This window comes from Emydura macquarii, unplaced genomic scaffold (genome assembly GCF_026122565.2).
Source record: "Emydura macquarii macquarii isolate MOO-44397 ecotype Brisbane River unplaced genomic scaffold, CSIRO-AGI_Emac_v2 contig_1348, whole genome shotgun sequence".
NCBI lineage: Eukaryota > Metazoa > Chordata > Testudines > Chelidae > Emydura > Emydura macquarii.
Genome location: NW_027131485.1, coordinates 2,693,208 through 2,711,292, shown reverse-complemented (window position 1 = coordinate 2,711,292; position 18,085 = coordinate 2,693,208). Strand labels below are relative to the sequence as shown.

Sequence of the window (18,085 nt, the reverse complement as noted above, 5' to 3'; positions counted from 1 at the left end):
CCAAACTCTGTAGTGTGTGTGGACAAGGCCTTTCAATCCTCTCCCGAAAGAGCTACCATACCAGCTTAGCAGTGTTTACCTAAGGATCCCATCCTACCTGAAAAGTCCAAAATTTGACCTACTTTGACTCCCTTCCTTCACTCATGGGTTTTCTTCAGAAAGTTCAAGGGGAGAGGGATTGGGGAAGCTAGTATTTCATGACCACTGGGGAGGTTCCTAGGCAGCAAGAAAGGGAACAAAAGCAGCAAGGGAGAGACAGGGGCAAAGGCAGCAAGTCAGGCAGGGCTTGTGCTGCAGCTGACTGACTGGCCTGCAGTTAACAGTTGAGAGAAGTTGTACCTGACTGTAGGTCAGCATAAGGGAGTAGTTACAGCCAAGAGGATAGTACTGTACCATCTGATTTTATGAGGAACAATTTCTGGATTTTATCTAATCTGGTTTCTTTTTTTTTTTACGCTTTAAAGACTCCCATGAGAAACTACAAGAATGTATCCCAGCCACATCCCAATTAATGCATGATCTTCCTTTGTTCTCCTGCTGCACAAGAAATGGAAGTTAAACTTTGAAAACTCAAAATTGTGTTGACACAATCCAAGACTGTCTGCTTCTTTCTTTTGAGCAGAGTATGTTATCAAAATTCACATGAATCCAGAACTTGTCATCTCCACCACTCAAAATAAAGCTTGTAAAATCTAATTTGTTGTTTTAAAAGTAATGCTTTCAGGTAGTCCAATATTTGAAAGGGAAGGATGTATGATGCTGAATACTCCAAGGGAGCAGATCTACTGAGTAAGAAGTTGCCATTTATAGATAGAATCATAGAAGTGTAGGACTGAAAAGAACCTCAGTAGGTCAGCTAGTCCACTCCCATGCAGTCAAGGCATGACTACAAAATACCTAGACCATCCCTGACAGGTGTTTGTCTAACCTGTTCTTAACAACCTCCAATGACGGAGATTCCACAACCTCCCTTGGCAATTTGTTCTAGTGTTTAACTACCCTGACAGTTAGGAAGTTTTTCCTAATGTCCAACCTAAACCTCCTGGGCTGCAGTGTAAGCCCATTGCTTTTTGTCTTAGCCTCAGAGGTTAACAAGAACAAATTTTCACCCTCTTCCTTGTAACAACCTTTTATGTACTTGCAATCTGTCATGTCCTCTCTCAGTCTTGTCTTCTCCAGATTAAACAAACCCAATTTTTTCAATCTTTCCTCAGAGGTCATGTTTTCTAGATCTTTAATTATTTTCGTTGCTCTCCTCTAGACTTTCTCCATTTTCTCCACATTCCTGAAATGTGGCAACCAGAACTGGACACAATATTCCAATTGAGTCCTTATTAATGTGGAGTAGAATAGAAGAATTACTTCTCGGATCTTGATTATAACACTCCTACTAATACATCCCAGAACAATGTCTGCTTTTTTTTTGCAACACTGTTAACTCATATTTACCTTGTAATCCACTATAACCCCCCGATCCATTTCCTCAGTACTCCTTCCTAGGCAGTCATTTCCCATTTTGTATGTGTGCAGTTGATTGTTCCTTCCTATCTGGAATACTTTGCATTTGTCTTTGCTGAATTTCATCCTATTTACTTCAGACCATTTCTCCAGTTTATACAGATCATTTTGAATTTTAATCCTAACCTTCAAAGCACTTGCATCCCCTCCCATCTTGTTATCGTCCGCAAACTTTGTAAGTGTACTTACTCTCTATGCCATTATCTAAATCATTCATGAAGATACTGAACAGAACCGGACCCATGACCGATACCTGTGAGACACCACTTAATATACCCTTCCAGTTTGACTGTGAACCACTGATAAACAGGGATCCTAGTTTTCTGTGATAAGAAAACCAAAATTCTCTGATAAAAAAAATATCCATAAAAATCTGTGTTTTCCACAATTAAAATGAAATGCTGAACTTTAGTTTCCCTAATCACAATATATATAGGTATAAGTTAAACACAATGTTTTATACACAATTAAGCTGACAGCCGCTGTCGCCACAGGGTAAAATGCCACGGGTCACGCGCTGCCACGAGATCTGTGTACTCTGGCGGCAGCGTGTGGAGCACTGTGTGCACGAGATACAGCACTCCAAAAGGTGGGAGAGGTACAGTGTGGTCTTGGGGCATCGCGCAGTACTATAATTCTTAATCATTGATCGATACTTTTAATCGTAAAATAGTAGTAGTTGTAGAAGTGAATTTACTGCAGTTTTTATATCGCTGATATCTAGCAAATAAAATATAACACTACATAAAAATGGTTGTGCCTAGTATTTCAATTTATGGCATGTACAGCCCACCTGAAGTACATTTAATTCAAATCTGGCCCGCCATAGCAAATGAGTTTAACACCCCTGATCTAGGCTATATTTCCCTAGTTTGTTTATGAGAAGGTCATGCAAAACAGTATAAAAAGCCTGACTAAAGTCAAGATATACTGCATCTACCGCTTCCTCCCATCCAAAAGGCTTGTTACCCTGTCAAAGAAACCTTTCAGGTTGGTTTGACATGATTTGTTCTTGACAAATCCATGCTGACTGTTACTTATCGTCTAGGTGTTTGCAAACCGATTGCTTGATTATGTGCTCCATTATCTTTTCAGGTACTGAAATTAAGCTGACTGGACTGCAATTCCCCAGGTTGTCCTTATTCCCCTTTTATAGATTGGCATTATATTTGCACTCTTTCAGTTCTCTTGAATCTCTCCAGTCTTGCATGAGTTTTTCAAGATAATTGCTAATGGCTCAGATATCTTCTCAGTCAACTCCTTGAGTATTTTAGGATGTATTTCATCAGGCATTGCCAACTTGAAGACATGTAACTTGACTAATTACTAAAAGTAATTTTTAACTTGTTCTTTCCTTATTTTAGCATCAGATCCTACCTCATTTTTACTGGAGTTCACTATGTTAGATGTCTGATTGCTACTAACCTTTATGGTGAAAATTGAAAAAGTCATTTAGCAGTTCTACCATTTCTACATTTCTATTATTGTCTTTCCCCCTCATTGAATATTGGGCTTACCCAGTCCTTGGTCTTCCTCTCGCTTCTAAGGTATTTGTAGAAAGTTTTCTTGTTATCCTTTATGTCTCTAGCTAGTTTAATCTTATTTTGTGCTTGGCCTTTCTAATTTTGTCACTTTTCAAAGTCGAACAACACTTTTTATAGACTTTTATACACTCTTGTCAGTGGTACATATTTAGAAACCAGTTAGCACAAACATTTCCTGAAGTAGAGCTTTTATTTAACACTTTTGTCCTTTTTGAGCAACCCAATTGTATTTCTCCCCAGAATCATCTTTGAAAAGACTTCCATTCCAATTTTCTCCACTTTCCTTCCACTCAACACCTAACTTCAAAATGAACCTGTCTGTTAACTAATAATTCAATGCTTTAATTTCTCATAAATGGCTAACAATGTAGTAGGCATGTCCATTCTGCTATCCATGCTAAATAACTTTCACTCTCTCCTGACTTTTCCCGTCTCCAGTTTTACTGTCCTCTGTATATCCTTCTCCATTCCCCACTAGGGCCAAGATCTTAGGTGAAAATTTCAAAAGCACTTAAGTGAGTTAGGCATCTAAATCCCACTGAAAAATCACTTTTTAAAAGGGAACTTAGGCTTCTAAATCACTTGGGCTCTTTTGATAATGTTACCTAAGCTCTTTCGTCCATCAGCCTCTACCTCTAGCTTGTGTTCTGGAGTTGAAATCTTGGAGCATGCAAGATGAGGTGAGACAGGTGTCCTCTTAGACCAGTTGGCTCTTCTCCCACTGCCTATACATCTGTAGCACAGAAGTCTTCTGTTTGCACAAGCTATTCCTGCAGTGGTACTTTTCCCAGTCATACAATCAGAACTCCCAACAACAAAAATGGTCTAGGAGGGAACAACTACTGCTTTTTAAGAGAACAAATACCATTAAAGAATCAATCATATCTAAGTCATAAGATTATAATTTTGTATCTATATAAAAAAAATCAAAATCACATACAGCTTTTGGAATAGAAATAATATTAAAACTCAGACTAATTGGGGAGTGATTAGAACTATCAGAAATGTGAAGTGGTGGGGGAGGAAAGGAAAAAAACATGAGACACAGAATTAGGAAGATTTGATTTATCTATGAAGAAAATTAGTAAACAACCTACGTAATATACACAAGTTAAGGTTATAATTTTACTAAGAGGTTCTATCAATTAAAAAAAATCTTCACATTAAGAGTTTATGTCACCAGAAGTGCTTATGTAAAAATGCCTTATGTACAGTTGGTGGTACGTTATTCCTGTCATTAACATGGGCTACATGGAACCTTCAGATAAGGGGGAAAAAATCCAGTGTGCTGCCATATCACTTGCTGATTCATTGTCTACAGACACTGCTTGAACAGATCAGCTTTACATACAGTTGAGTGAAGTGAAGACACCTGCATTAAAACTATGATTTAGTGCAAAACTAAAATGCCTGTATGCCAAGAGAGTGGAAGAAAAAAGCTCAGAATATTGCACGCTATGTTTTTAAATTGTAGATATGCTAAACCATTTTTCAATGCTAGTACTATACTTGATCAATAAAAGCTTAAAACTTGCTAATTACAAACAATAAAATATTTCAGTTCATTATCTACAGCAAGGAGCTGCTTCAAAATTATATATTCATCTTATGCAACTAAATTACCTATCCAATGAGAAAAAAGTCCATATTTTCCAAACCAGCTGACTTACCAATATGAAGTGCATGGAAACTACCTTTTTGATGGTGAATTAATCATGCTTTTAGGTAGTCTATAAAATTTATATATCCATATTTATTGCATTCAGTTTCTCTTAAACAAACAACTATTATGTTTTCCTACACAGTCTACTATTTACTTAAAAGAAAAATACATTTGCATGGTAGCAGAATTATTATAGCAACATGTGATAGACCTATCACCAATTAACAGCCTGTCAGCATTACCTGTAAAAGCCACTATCTTCAGGAATTTATAACTCAGCTGTAAAACACATGCTTCTGGCTGAAACTTGACAAATAGGAGCATAATGTATCAATGAATATATGCTAAAATTTAAGGGATGGAAATTAAATTTTGTCAGTCTTTAGAGCATAATGAGTTCTAGGCCTCTGTAGTATTTAAAATAAAATGACCATATTATTAATGGATGAAGATCTAATACTATGAAAGAACAGTTCTTTCAGAATAGTTCTCGAAAATTAATTCCCATTAATTTTAAATGGCCTACTCAGCATGGACTGCGATTATGAAAAAAGCTAATCATAACAGAAGGAATCTAAAACTTAAATATAAAGGAATTATGTTCTTTCTCCATATTTTATCTATCTTTGCATCTCCCAGCACACAGCCTGAGTACAACAGGCTGTGCTCCAAAGAGGTCAGCAAGGACCAAATGACAGAATTTTCATCTTGACCACAGCACTGTAAGGAAGGCACTTGTGACTACTACTCTAGCCTACAGGCTGCAATTGACTTGCATATTGCATTCATCTCCTTTTGGCAAGATGGTGAGGAAGACTGATTCCACATAGCAACAGATCCAGTCCTCTTGTCCTTCTCCAGCACCTTACTGACCCCAGCTCTATGGCATACGGGAGCGTGGGCTCACTGAATTCTATCCATCCTCATAGTAGAGCTGCACTAGTTTCACATCAGCAAAGAATGATGGCGAGAAGGAGAAGAAAAGGGGAAAGTAGAGCACAGATAAGAGTAGAGAGGTCAGGATTTGTCTGGCGAGAAAAACTAAATTACATAAGCTACCTGGAAATTACGAACATGAAAAATGGTAATGTTTATAAAATATAAAAAAGTGACTATCTTCAATTGAAGAAAATAGGTTTGAAAAAGAAGAGCTCAGGAATTTCTGGCTATAAATAATCTAAAAATGTGAATGAATGAAAATGTAAATTGTATTTTTAAAGATGCGTTTTACTTTTATTTTAGGTTGCAGTTTCAATCTTCACAAAAAAGGAAATTGCACTACACAGAAGGATGATTTCTCACAACATGACATGGATAAGATATCCAAGCAATACCTTGGACCCGTCCATCAGAATAGACGACCTTATAGCGTCTCAAAATGTCATATCAAGATTTATGCACTGCTACATTGCCTTCTTTGTACCAACAGGTTTAATAGCTGGCATATTTATCCTGATCATCTTGATAAAGAACTATTTGCGGCCTAGTGTTTTGGAAAAATTAGACATATTTCTTCTTGATTTCACCATCAGCAATATTGTAATGATATTTTTTTCATTTACTGTCATAACTAGACCTGGCTATTTAAGGGCAACCCACTTAGGGTGTGGAGCTCTGTCATTTTTTTTCAATGTGAGTTATTTCAATTCTCAGTATCTTCTGATTTTGATGCTTCTTGCTTTTTTACTTAATAGATTCCCACCAAGGACTGTTTTGATGTCCAGAGCAATTCAAAGTCCCATGTTATGCGTCGGATTTGTATTAACATGTGCCTTCTGCAAATCATTGGTAGCGGTGGCACTGCTAGGCACAGATAACTACCACAAAGAAACACAGTGCCAGTTAGATCCACTATTCGCATGGCCTGAATATGAGATTTTTAAATTCAGCTTTGGATTTGGAATTCCATTGTTTTTCCAGATACTTTTTTTTATTCTATTCTTTGTTAAAAAAGCACAACCAGAAGGTCCAACCCTAAGAGAGAATATTCAAGCTTATCTGGCTGTGCTGATTATAAGCATAACAATGTTTGCATGCCGTCTGTTTTACAACATTATGATTCTCTCCAGGACCACATTAAAGATATACAAAAGCTTTGGAACGCCCAAGAATGAGCTAATGATGAATATTGCAGAGATAGTGTTGTTTAGTGAGAGCTGCATTAGTTTGATATTCATACTTTGTCTTCATAAACCATGCCAGGCTGGAATATTGAAAATCATAATGAATCTCACAAAAGTTTGCAGAAAAGATACTACCAACAGACCCCCTGAAACACAAGTAGCATTCGTGCACGGTGAAAATGGGTCTCACTGACTTTTTCCCTTTCAAGTATGGAAACATTTTCACTTATTTTATCATGAAGAACTTTCCATTTGTTTTGACCCAAGACTTAACCTACCTTACAAATATCTGAAGAAAAATGTTGTTTGGGACCTATTTCTTCTCCTGAAGGTCCAATCATCAAGGTTTTGAAAATGAAAGGAACTGATTTATGTTGGGATTCTCCAAGCCAAAACAAAAAATCTTACACATACTTATGCTTTCCTGATTACTTGGATGCACAAGCATGGAAATAAACAAAAGCACTGCAAAAGCATCTTTACCAAAGACAAAAATCAGGAGGGAAAGACATTTTGTTTTCACAACTGTATTTCCATGTAACTGGAATTTAGTCTATGTCAGTCTTTATGTATTATACAAATAACTGCTAATTTAAAGGGCAATAGTAGTAAAATACAGTTAAAGATTGGGAAAAGTCTTGAAATTGTGATATTGGCAGAATTGTGATATTGTACAGTATAAACAAAAGCACTGCAAAAGCATCTTTACCAAAGACAAAAATAAAAATACTGTGCTGGAACCTATGTCAGTCTTTAGAACAAATAACTGCTAATTTAAAGGGCCAGTTAAAGATTGGGAAAAGTCCAGAATTGTGATATTGTACAGTATACCTCCACCTTCCCCCTTGGAGCCAGTCAGTATTTTGGAGATTTTGGCCTTAATTCCTCCTGTGGACAAAAAAGTCTTTTGAGTGAAAGGAGGAGAGCCCCAAGACTGTCGGTTTATCCACGTGATAGCCTTTGGAGAAGTGGACAAGTTACAGTGTCTCAAATAAAAGGAAGCTTTGGACCAAAGGGAACACTTCAGGATCTCATGAGTCACAGAACTGGGACAGAGTAACAGGATGGCAGATTCAGCCCTTGTATAGGAATTGTTGAGTCCTCTGAGGCTCAGGTGGTATAACTTTGCATTAAGACTGAGGATAATTAGTGATTAGTTTCATGGGCAGATAGATCCAATTAGCTCCATCTAAAATATAAAGGGGGGTGAGAGCGTCTCTTTGGGCAAGGAAGAAATAAAGATCTAGGGTAGTGAAGAGCCAACCTTAGGAAGGAACCTTAGGATGATGTTTAAAAAACAATTATAAATAAAGGTAGATCCCAAAAAGGGGTGAATTTGGACTCTAACTCAGGTTCTGTGTATTCTGCTGACAAGGTAGGGACTCACATTTGGTACTAGAAGTGGGATTTCTTAATATCCACTGCACAAGGAGGTAAAATGGAAGAAAATCTGAAATGGATGTTGGAACAGCAAGTATACTAGCAGCCATATCAGAAAGCGCCCTTGCAGCATAAGCACAGACTGAAGTCCAATAGCAACCAGTTTCAGATACAAATGAGGCTTACCTGATTACTTATAAATGGGTAGTTACTGCAGTTCAGTGGGACAAGGAGTCATGAACTATATAGTTAGCCCTTTTTTTTTGACAGGGCAGTGCAAGTTTCATACAAGGATTTGGACAAGGAGGTGGCCGTAGATTACAACGCTATAAGGATTTATTTTGGACCGACTGGGAGGTCTCAGAGGAGACTTACCAGCAGAAGTTTTGAAGTGAGCTCTTTTTGTCAGGGGTGCGACAACATACTTTTGCTCAGCACTGGATGGAATAGGAACTCATTGGCACAGGTCTGACACCCAGATGGTAAGGAAACGGATGGATTTTCTAATAATGGAGCAGTGCTTGGAAAGTCTGCCCAAGTGGGTGCAGGCTTGTGTGGACAACTGGTGCCAGTGCATGCTGATACAGGGAAGACAGCACACAGAAGACTAACTGGAGGTTAAGCCACTAGAAACAATTACGGACACATTCTAAAAAAGGAGGACATCAAGCCAGACAAATGGTAGAATTGCCCCATAGAAGAACAAGGGAGGAACCAAAAAGGACAAGGCGGCTTGCCTAGAATCAAGTAAATATCCAACACCCTTGACTTATCCATTTCCAGGGTGGCCAACATGCACATATAAAAAAGTCTGCCATTTCTGGAGCATGACTACATGGAGATATGTGGTCTCATTAAAGCCACAGGATCAGGGCTTCTGAAAGGAACACAGTGCCAATACAACCAGAAGGTGGAGTGTATAAGACCTAACAGACTTGGGGTGACCAAACATAAATTAGGAAGTCTTAGTCAAGAATGAGATACTACAGGCAGCAGAATCTATTAAAATCATGGTGTCAGCATGGGGCATGACTTTTGTTGCCTTATTTAGGAGTCATTTGAATTGATTCTGTCCTCCTCATCACCATCAAGAGGGAAGACTAGAGCATTGCCCTGTAATCCAGGGCATGCACTGGGACTGCATGGGTTGAACAAGAGAAAATGAAGGTGAGCATGCTAGGGAAGAAGTGGAAGGTATGTAATAGGGTGGTGGACTAAACTCTGTATTGGAATACAGAGCTCTATTATGTCATCCTAGAACCAAGTGCTCAAAGCTTCCATTAAGATTCAGGGTAATCATTACTGGAACATGTTAGCAAGAAGGTCCATTTAGTTCCAAACAGGATATAAAGAGGTAGGAAATGTCTCTTTGGGCTAGAAGGAACTAAGACAGAACTGGTCCTGTAAGGAAACTCTAGGAACAGCCAAGATGGGGAAAGAAACTTTGGCTAAAGTTTATATGGTTATTGTTTTTAAGTTATCACTAATGGAGATGGGGGTAAAGACTCAACCTATTTTTCCTAAAGGCTAGTGTGCATTTTCCTTCCCTTACCAGCAATGGCTGTTAGCTACCCTTTCTCCTGTCAGACTTCACCTATTTGCTGAGAAATAGTCCACATTTATTTCTGGCCACATCACCAAAAATTAACCAGTGGAATTGGTGAAAAAAGTCAAAGGTGGATATTATGTGTAATATGGACACGTGCTCTTAGGCACCCAGTTTGCTCTGGAAAAAGCCTTGTCTTTCATCGGAATGCAAGAGACATGGGCTTCTGAGTGCTGGGGGTTTGAGTGTGAATTTTAGTGCTGATGAAAAATGGAATGGCAGCACTAGAGGCTAAGGGCTTGCCTTCACTGCAACACTTAGCTCAAATTAGCACATGTGATTTACTCCACTCAAGCTAGTCTAGCTTGAGTGTTCATACTGCAAAACACTGGAGCGCCAGAGTAATTTAATTACCAGCACAAAGTAATTGGATTAACAGTTGAGGAGTTGTAATTCAAGATGTTGCATCCTCCACTGCATTCCTAGCTGTGTCAACATCACTTGAGCTTCAGCTCACACCTGTTGATGGACTAGATAGTTCAAATTTAAAGTACCACTTAGTTTAGCTAGAGATTTTTAAGTGTGGACATGAGTTGCGTTGGAAGCAAAACTTGAGTTATACCACAAGCTAACAAGGCAGCAAGAATGAGCCCTGAAGCCTTCTACATATTCACAGAACATATACACTTTAGACATTAGCAACATATAATTTCCCACAATGTCCCACCAATAAACCTAAACTTGACCTGCAAGGATCACCTCTTAGTCTTGATTCCTTAGTTGTAGGCATTAATTGGCCAACAATGGGGCCAATTAATGCCAGTTATGTGGGTGGGTTTTATGTTGACACATGACACAAGGGGTATGTCTGAGAAATTAAACTGATGTATCCAGCAAAGCCTGCTAGGCTCAACTGGGATTTCCAGAAAGTGTAATTGTTTCTTTGGATGGTGGGTTGTGTTTTTTGCTTTTTTAATTTCTTGTTCTATTTTGATAGTGATTTCAATATGAAGGATGGATAATTTTTATGGGGTTTTAATGTTTTGCGTATTTTTTTTAAAAAAAGTTTTAAAATTTGGGATACTAAACTCAGTTTTTTGTAACAGATATTTTAACAAAAATAAAGCTTTTACAAAAATAATTTACTAGTGATCCAGATGGTCTTCCATTTGAGAACAGATTTCAATTTTTTAAAATTGCTAATAAGAGAAACGCATTCACTTGCCAATAATTCCGGAAAAAGACGGTCCATAAAATACACACTATTAGAGGCTTTCCATACTTCCAACAGGCATGGAAAACAGCTACCCACTCCAACTCAGATCAAGAAGTCTTCATTGTTAGTAACTGGGAGAAATTACCAGAGACTGTCTGGGGCTGTGGAAAGGCTGAGGAGTGCATCCAAAGGGAAAGGATGTCATCTAAGGGTTTAAAAAAAAAAAAAAAAAAGTAGTGTTTATGTCAGGAAAAAAACAGGGAAGAATCTGGGAAAGGAGAAAAGAACAACTTACATCCAAAAATAAACTATATACTGTGCTTAAGCATTTCAATTATATCAGAAGGGTAAACATCCTACTTTATATTCTCTACAGATTTACACTTAGTTAATTTCTGCAAAGTTATGGAACACGATAACAAATTCCAGTTTTTCTGCATATGGAGACATTACTTTTATATCTACTTCAGAGTTTTGCTGTTCCTTCCACTGGGTATAGCTTCCCTTCCAATTGCCATGCTCCAGCCCCTGCTACACCAGTCCTGTCCTCCAAGCCTCAACTACTGCACACCTCCCAGTGCTGTCCCACACTCCTCCTGGCAGACTTCAGCAGCTAGCAAGTGCCAGCAAGCTCCTCCACAATCTGCAGGAAAGGCTGCTTTGCTGGTAGCATGAAAGGTGGACTGCATTGCTGGGGTTCCTCCTTGCCCTGCTCTCACTTAGGCTCTCCTATTCAATTATAAGTCCCCCTCTTTCTGCATCATAATATTGGGGATACAGGGGTAAAGCTGCAGTTGCCAAATTATGTGAGAGTGACAGCTGCTCTTATATATTTCATCTGTAAAACTATTACTAATACATGAGAACACACAGAAATTGCAGTCACTAAATCCCGTATGTTAAAAAGTACACAAAATTCTTAAATACTATTTACATACTTTATAGAAATATCAAAACAGTCGACTTTTTATAGTCACAAATAAGCCGCTTGAAAAAAATCACAGTTAAGGAACTATTTCCATTCTCATTTTCACATATCCCTATAGTACAGAGGTACCAGTAATTATCAAGTGCACTCTTAGCAACTATCAAGTTGATGAGGTATGTCAGGAGGTACCATCAACTTCAATAATGTCATTTAATATGGGTTGTTAAGATACTCTTTACTATCAAATGTGTCTGGAATATCAGCAAAGCTAAGGAGATAAAAAGGGTACAATGTTCAATAGCCACTAAAATTTGTTTGAACCATTTTATATCCCTTTTTACTATGGCAAGGCTGAATGCTAAGATGCCACTGGATTAATCAGTAACATTGATGCTACTGCTGGACAAATAATTCTACATTCATATCTGAATATGTTTTCAACCTTTTTTGTGAAAAATGTTCAGAGAGATTTCAATAGAGCAAAACATCTTCAGACCACAAAAATGTGCAATGAATACAGAGCTTATAAAATTATAATAAAATAATGCTGTGTTTGACTTTTTTCTGCTTTATGAAAAAAAGGTACTTAGTGGCTATTTTCAAAGAAAATATCTTGGTCATTTAAAATGTTCATTTTTTCCAAAATGCCAAAAGAATGAGTAATTTTGTTTAAAAAAAAAAAAAAAAAAAAAAAACCTATGTATTTTAATATAAAGCCAACTGATGTACAGAACTTGGAAAACAAACATCTAAATAGAACAACGTTGGTTTTGGTGACACTGCCTCCTCTACAACTGATCACAACACAGTAAGGCAGCATTTTTGCTGCAATGGGGCTAAGAAATGCCTGACACCCACTTATCTCCTCTGTGCAAAGCTCTTTTAACTCAGTTTTACACAAGAAAACAGGATTGGACCTTCTCTTACTTAAAATAAAAATTAGACTCCAAAACAGCTCAGGGAATTTTAACAATGTTTTGTAAACATGTAAAAAAGGCATCATGCTGGCTACTTCTACCCCAAGTTTGAACCTGTAATTTGAACTTTTGAAAATCTGGAATACAAGGATACATGCCTAACAAGACCTTATTCAGCCTACCTTAGTAGAGTAGCTACAGAATACCGTATAGAAGTGCAGCAATGAGTGGCAGGTTACAATAAAAGTCAGACCATAAATATAAAAACAGAAGAACAATAAAAGCTCTGAACACTGTGCATATGAACTTTAGTTTTGTACTTTCAAACGTGAAATAAGGGTTTAAAACATTTATCTGGTTTAAAATGTTCTTACACTTTCTTTCCAGTTATGATAGAACAATTCTGACAACCAGCAGGTGGTGTTTGTGCATTTGTCAGCTAGTTCCCTACACCCCTGGAGATGAAATGCAAAACTCCACCTGCAATACTGGGGTTTGGAAGCAAGACTGATTCTCCAAATCAACTGCATCATTAAGCTTATTTCATACAGGTGGTTTTGAGCTGGACAACTAAGCAGTGTCAAGTTGAGGATACATTTTGTGCATGTGGAAAATGAAATACAAATGATTAAGAAAGAAATAGGACTCACAAAGAGGGTAGGAAAATTGTATTCAAGTTGTCATCTTATTCATTAAACAATCTTTTTTAACCTACTATTTTTCTAAAGTTCTAATATTTCTTTTTGGACTGTGAAAGTCTTTTTTAGACTCTTAGATAAACTGAACTATTGCTATAGATCCACAGTAAAATATGTTTAGTTGGTACCTGAAATTAAATCTTTGAACTGGTGCTCAATGAGCATTTGAATCTACAGTGTTATCCTCCCTCAAAAACAAAGGGAGGGTAAAATGAAAGATATGTTAAGCACCATAAAGATAGTTGATAGATATGAGGAAAAAGGTTTATGTCTAGCTCTGGTAAAGAAAAGAAACCAGCAGAAATAGGGTTAATTCTAGCCTTAAAAGGAAGACTGTTCAACACCACTTCAAGTGAACACAGATTAGAATGACCCTGGGAATCTATAAAGCCCTGTTTTATTGCCAAGGATCTTCAGTAAGATCTGCATTTGCTGTCAAACAATGACAGTCATTTATTTAGGATGTTTAACAGAATATGCTTTTATATGGATTTTTTGTTCCTGAATTGTTCAACAGGTGGCACTCAGTGCAGCTTGGTATCACCTAAATAATATCAGAAATTTTGACTGTTTGTATAGCTGAAATTAACATATCCACTAACAGTGTATCTGAATATAAACCAGCCTTATGGTGTTTGGAAGAAAATCAGATCCGAACAAATGTCTATGGATGGACGCACAGGAATTAAAGGTAAATTCTAACACTTTACATAGCTACAAACAATCTAATCATTGAAGGTAATGGTTTGGCTTTTGATGGACTTTTATGCATATTTAGATTAGCATTACAAATCTACCTTTCTGAAATATTAATTTTTTAAAAACATTAATTTTCCTTGCATGGCATCTGAAGCAATTTATCACCTCATTCAAGAATAAAAATTGTTTGCATTATGAATGCTTCAGAAAAGGCAATAATTCAAATATCATAGCATGCTTAGATGTCTAGTTGAAAAATCAAAATTACCTCTGATAGGCATTCTTGTGAAATTTTGCTTTTGTATAAACAAAGACGTGCATTGCAATAATACCTCAAAATATATCGTACTAACTACTAGCAATAGCTGGAATTATTTTAAGTCAAAATATATATATTTCATAATGGAAGATATCATATTTCTGTCCAGATCTAATAGTCTGACCTTTTTCTCCCCTGGAGTGTGCACCACCAGTAGTTTAAATCACTATGATTTAAAAATAATCAAAAGATAAAGCACCTATTAATTCATATATTTACTCAAGCATATCTTTGCATGTGTTTTACAGGTATATATTTTCACTTTTACAGAATAGTACAAAATAGAATGTAATTATCTTACTATTAACAGGTTTATTATTTTTAAAACAAATCATTATATAAAATCAACTATAAAAATATTCAAATTTACCATTTTCTTGCCCTTTTTTTTTTTTAAACTTAGAAACTTTTGCCAAGATTTTAAGTTTACATATCTTTACATTTATATAAAGTTCTTATTTTTCATGTTGGTGTGTCATTTTCAATTCCATTCCCATTATGGAAGTTAATACAGTATAATTTATTACAAACAAAATAAGGTTAAACATGAAGACGATGTAAATTAATACAAATTCACATTATCTTGAGTTCTTAAAAGATGTCTTTTCCGTCTCTCTTTCTCTGCAAGCAGAAGGTACCAACGGTATTTCATCTGTCTAGATTTTTTCTAACATTTTTGCAGCCAAAGCCTATGCTATTTAATAAGCTTGCTATTTGACTATGAAAACAAGGAATATGATACATAGGAAAGTTGCTCTCTTCTACTCCAAAGATTAATGGGTCAGCTTCACTGCCTTATCCCCCTCTCATATTTATCAATGTTAAGAGTTTCTGATTGGCACACGACATTTGATCAGGTTGCTGCTAATCTCTCTCTCTCTCTCTCGCTCATGTATATTAAATGCTTTTTTGCTGAACATTTGTTTATATGTATTCAAGCATCATGTTCCTAAACACTCATTCGTGTATAGAATAAGTATAAACCCACGGTCCATATACAATTGAATGTTTGAGCTTTAAAAAAAAATTAAATAAATTATCTAGGCATTGGATTAATACTTTTTCATTTACTAATTGCAGGTCCAAGGATATTCAATAATTGTTAATAAAAGGAATGAACGGACCTAAAATTCTGCCACTTTCTAATGTGCAAGAAGGAACATTTGTGAAGAAACACTTCCAATTCAACTACCATTAAATTCAGAAAGATCCTACATGATCTGACATATTAATTTTCTCAATGCTGTGTGCATGGCGTCTTACAAATAGCAAATTTCTTAAACAATTTACTTTTCTATAACTGATAAATTTCAGCCAATTTCAAGCCTAATTGGTTTGGCTTCCATTCCATTTCCAAAGAGTTTAAACATTTTATACAAAAAAAAGTAAACCTCTTTCCAAAACCTTAAAATGCTTGCTGTGACTCTCTTTGGAAATCCCAACAATTTAACCATTTTGGCACTGAAAATCAAAGTGTGAATTCTGATGTAATCTTTCCAGCAGAGATCCTAACCATGGAAGCTTACACAGGAGCAATATCACCATTTGTTTGTAACAGCACATCTTTTGAACTAAATGGATCACATTTGTGTAATGAAAGCTTGCCTTCTAGCTTGGCTGATAAATCAGAAGAACACCAACAATACATTATTGGGCTTTTCTTATCATGTCTTTACACTGTTTTCCTTTTTCCTATTGGCTTTGTGGGAAACATTCTGATTTTAGTTGTGAACATAAGTTTTCGTGAAAAGATGACTATTCCTGACCTGTACTTCATAAATCTTGCAGTAGCTGATTTGATTTTAGTTGCTGACTCCCTCATTGAGGTTTTTAATCTTGATGAAAAGTATTATGATATAACTATTATTTGTACCTTCATGTCTTTGTTCCTTCAGATCAACATGTATAGCAGCATTTTCTTTTTGACATGGATGAGTTTTGACAGATATATAGCACTTGCAAAAGTAATGAGGTCCAACATATTTCGCACTATGCAACATGCTAGATTAAGCTGTGGCCTCATATGGATGGCATCTATCTCTGCAGCACTAGTGCCATTTACAGCTGTACATTTGCAGCATACTGGAGAGGTCTACTTTTGTTTTGCAGATGTAGAAGAAATCCAGTGGCTAGAAATAACCTTGGGGTTTATCATCCCCTTTGTGATCATCGGTCTTTGTTATTCATTAATTGTTCGAGTTCTTGTAAAGGCACATAAACACAGGAGTCTTCGACTACGGCGCCAAAAGGCTCTTCGAATGATTTTTGTAGTTGTCTTGGTTTTCTTTATCTGTTGGTTACCTGAAAATGTCTTCATTAGCGTTCAGCTTCTTCAAGAGAAAGGAAAGCCTCTCTCTTCAGGCAACCAATCTTTTCGGCATGATTATCCCCTAACAGGACATATTGTAAACCTAGCAGCCTTTTCTAACAGCTGTTTGAACCCTCTTATTTACAGTTTTCTAGGTGAAACTTTTAGAGACAAATTACGGTTGTATGTTGAACAGAAAGCTAAAATGTCAGCGTTCAGTCGTTTTTGTCATGCTGCCCTAAAATCAGTCATTCCTGACAGTAATGAACAATCAGAAGTTTAATTTAGTAGTGCTGTATAAAAATGTAACTGAAAACTGCACAAATATAGAACAAAATGCTTGCTACTAACAGGAAAATATATGTATAAATACCGCCCTGTTGAGTATTGAAGGTTTATGCTCTACGTATTTTTAGGACACGACTAATGTGGAAGAATACATTTTAGTCAGAATTGTATTTAATTATCAACAGGATTATTAAAAGCTGAATAATAAGGGGCTTTTAGTTTGCATGATACATGCATGAATGATAATAAAAATGAAAATGTTATCAGGCTAGAAAGAGTCGAGATAACTTGATTATCGGGGAATAGCTACTTTGCTGGTATATGCTAGGTGTACCCATTTAAATAAAGAAGCTGTCACAACAGTGGGAAAACTCATTACAACACATTGACATGGAGACGCAGAAAAAAGTTATTGATTTTCCATCAAAATATAGCAGTTTGACAACTTTGCTAAGAACTACTGTGCTGTACACAGTACCGTATATGCTTTCTGTTCTAATATCCATTTCAGGCATTGATTTTTTGTTTCTCTTCATGTAATATGGAACTAGGATGAAGAATTTTTCCTAGTTTGTAATCTGTTCACATCAATACTTCATCAAATCTGAAGTCACACATAGTATACATTATTACGTAATTTTATACGTATATTACCCTCTCATAGAATCCATCAAAAGAAAAATGTACTGCTTCATTTTATTTTTGAGGATTGACCATAGGAAAATCAGGGTCTTTTGTCACAAGCGCAAACTATAGATTAAAGTGTCCTAATTAATGAAACTACTGCTGTCTTCATTTTAATTATTTGTGTGTGTGTGTATGTATACACACACAAACACATTTACATCAGTCGCCACATTCAAATTAAAATTGAGATATTGTAATATTGTAACAATATCTGTCTTGGTTGTAAGAATGGAATATTGTTTTTAAAAAAT

The 18,085-nt window shown here is 36.4% G+C and overlaps 2 protein-coding genes across 5 annotated transcripts in view; one reads left to right on the top strand and one right to left on the bottom strand.

Moving 5' to 3' along the window:
- CUNH7orf50 (chromosome unknown C7orf50 homolog) overlaps nucleotides 1–18,085 on the bottom strand; it is a 177,079-nt gene that overhangs the window by 129,992 nt on the left and 29,002 nt on the right. For 3 of the 4 annotated variants that reach the window (XM_067550894.1, XM_067550895.1, XM_067550890.1), the window contains exon 3: nucleotides 11,136–11,195. The exons of the other annotated variant lie outside the window; for it this stretch is intronic. In XM_067550894.1, coding sequence (XP_067406995.1) covers nucleotides 11,136–11,195 — 60 coding nt within the window. The remainder of the gene's footprint in view (nucleotides 1–11,135; nucleotides 11,196–18,085) is intronic. 4 annotated transcript variants of the gene reach the window in all.
- Nucleotides 13,969–17,815, top strand: GPER1 (G protein-coupled estrogen receptor 1). The gene is made up of 2 exons (XM_067551477.1): nucleotides 13,969–14,224; nucleotides 15,632–17,815. The coding sequence occupies exon 2, from the start codon at nucleotides 16,066–16,068 to the stop codon at nucleotides 17,140–17,142; it is 1,077 nt and encodes a 358-aa protein (XP_067407578.1). The 5' UTR covers nucleotides 13,969–14,224; nucleotides 15,632–16,065; the 3' UTR covers nucleotides 17,143–17,815.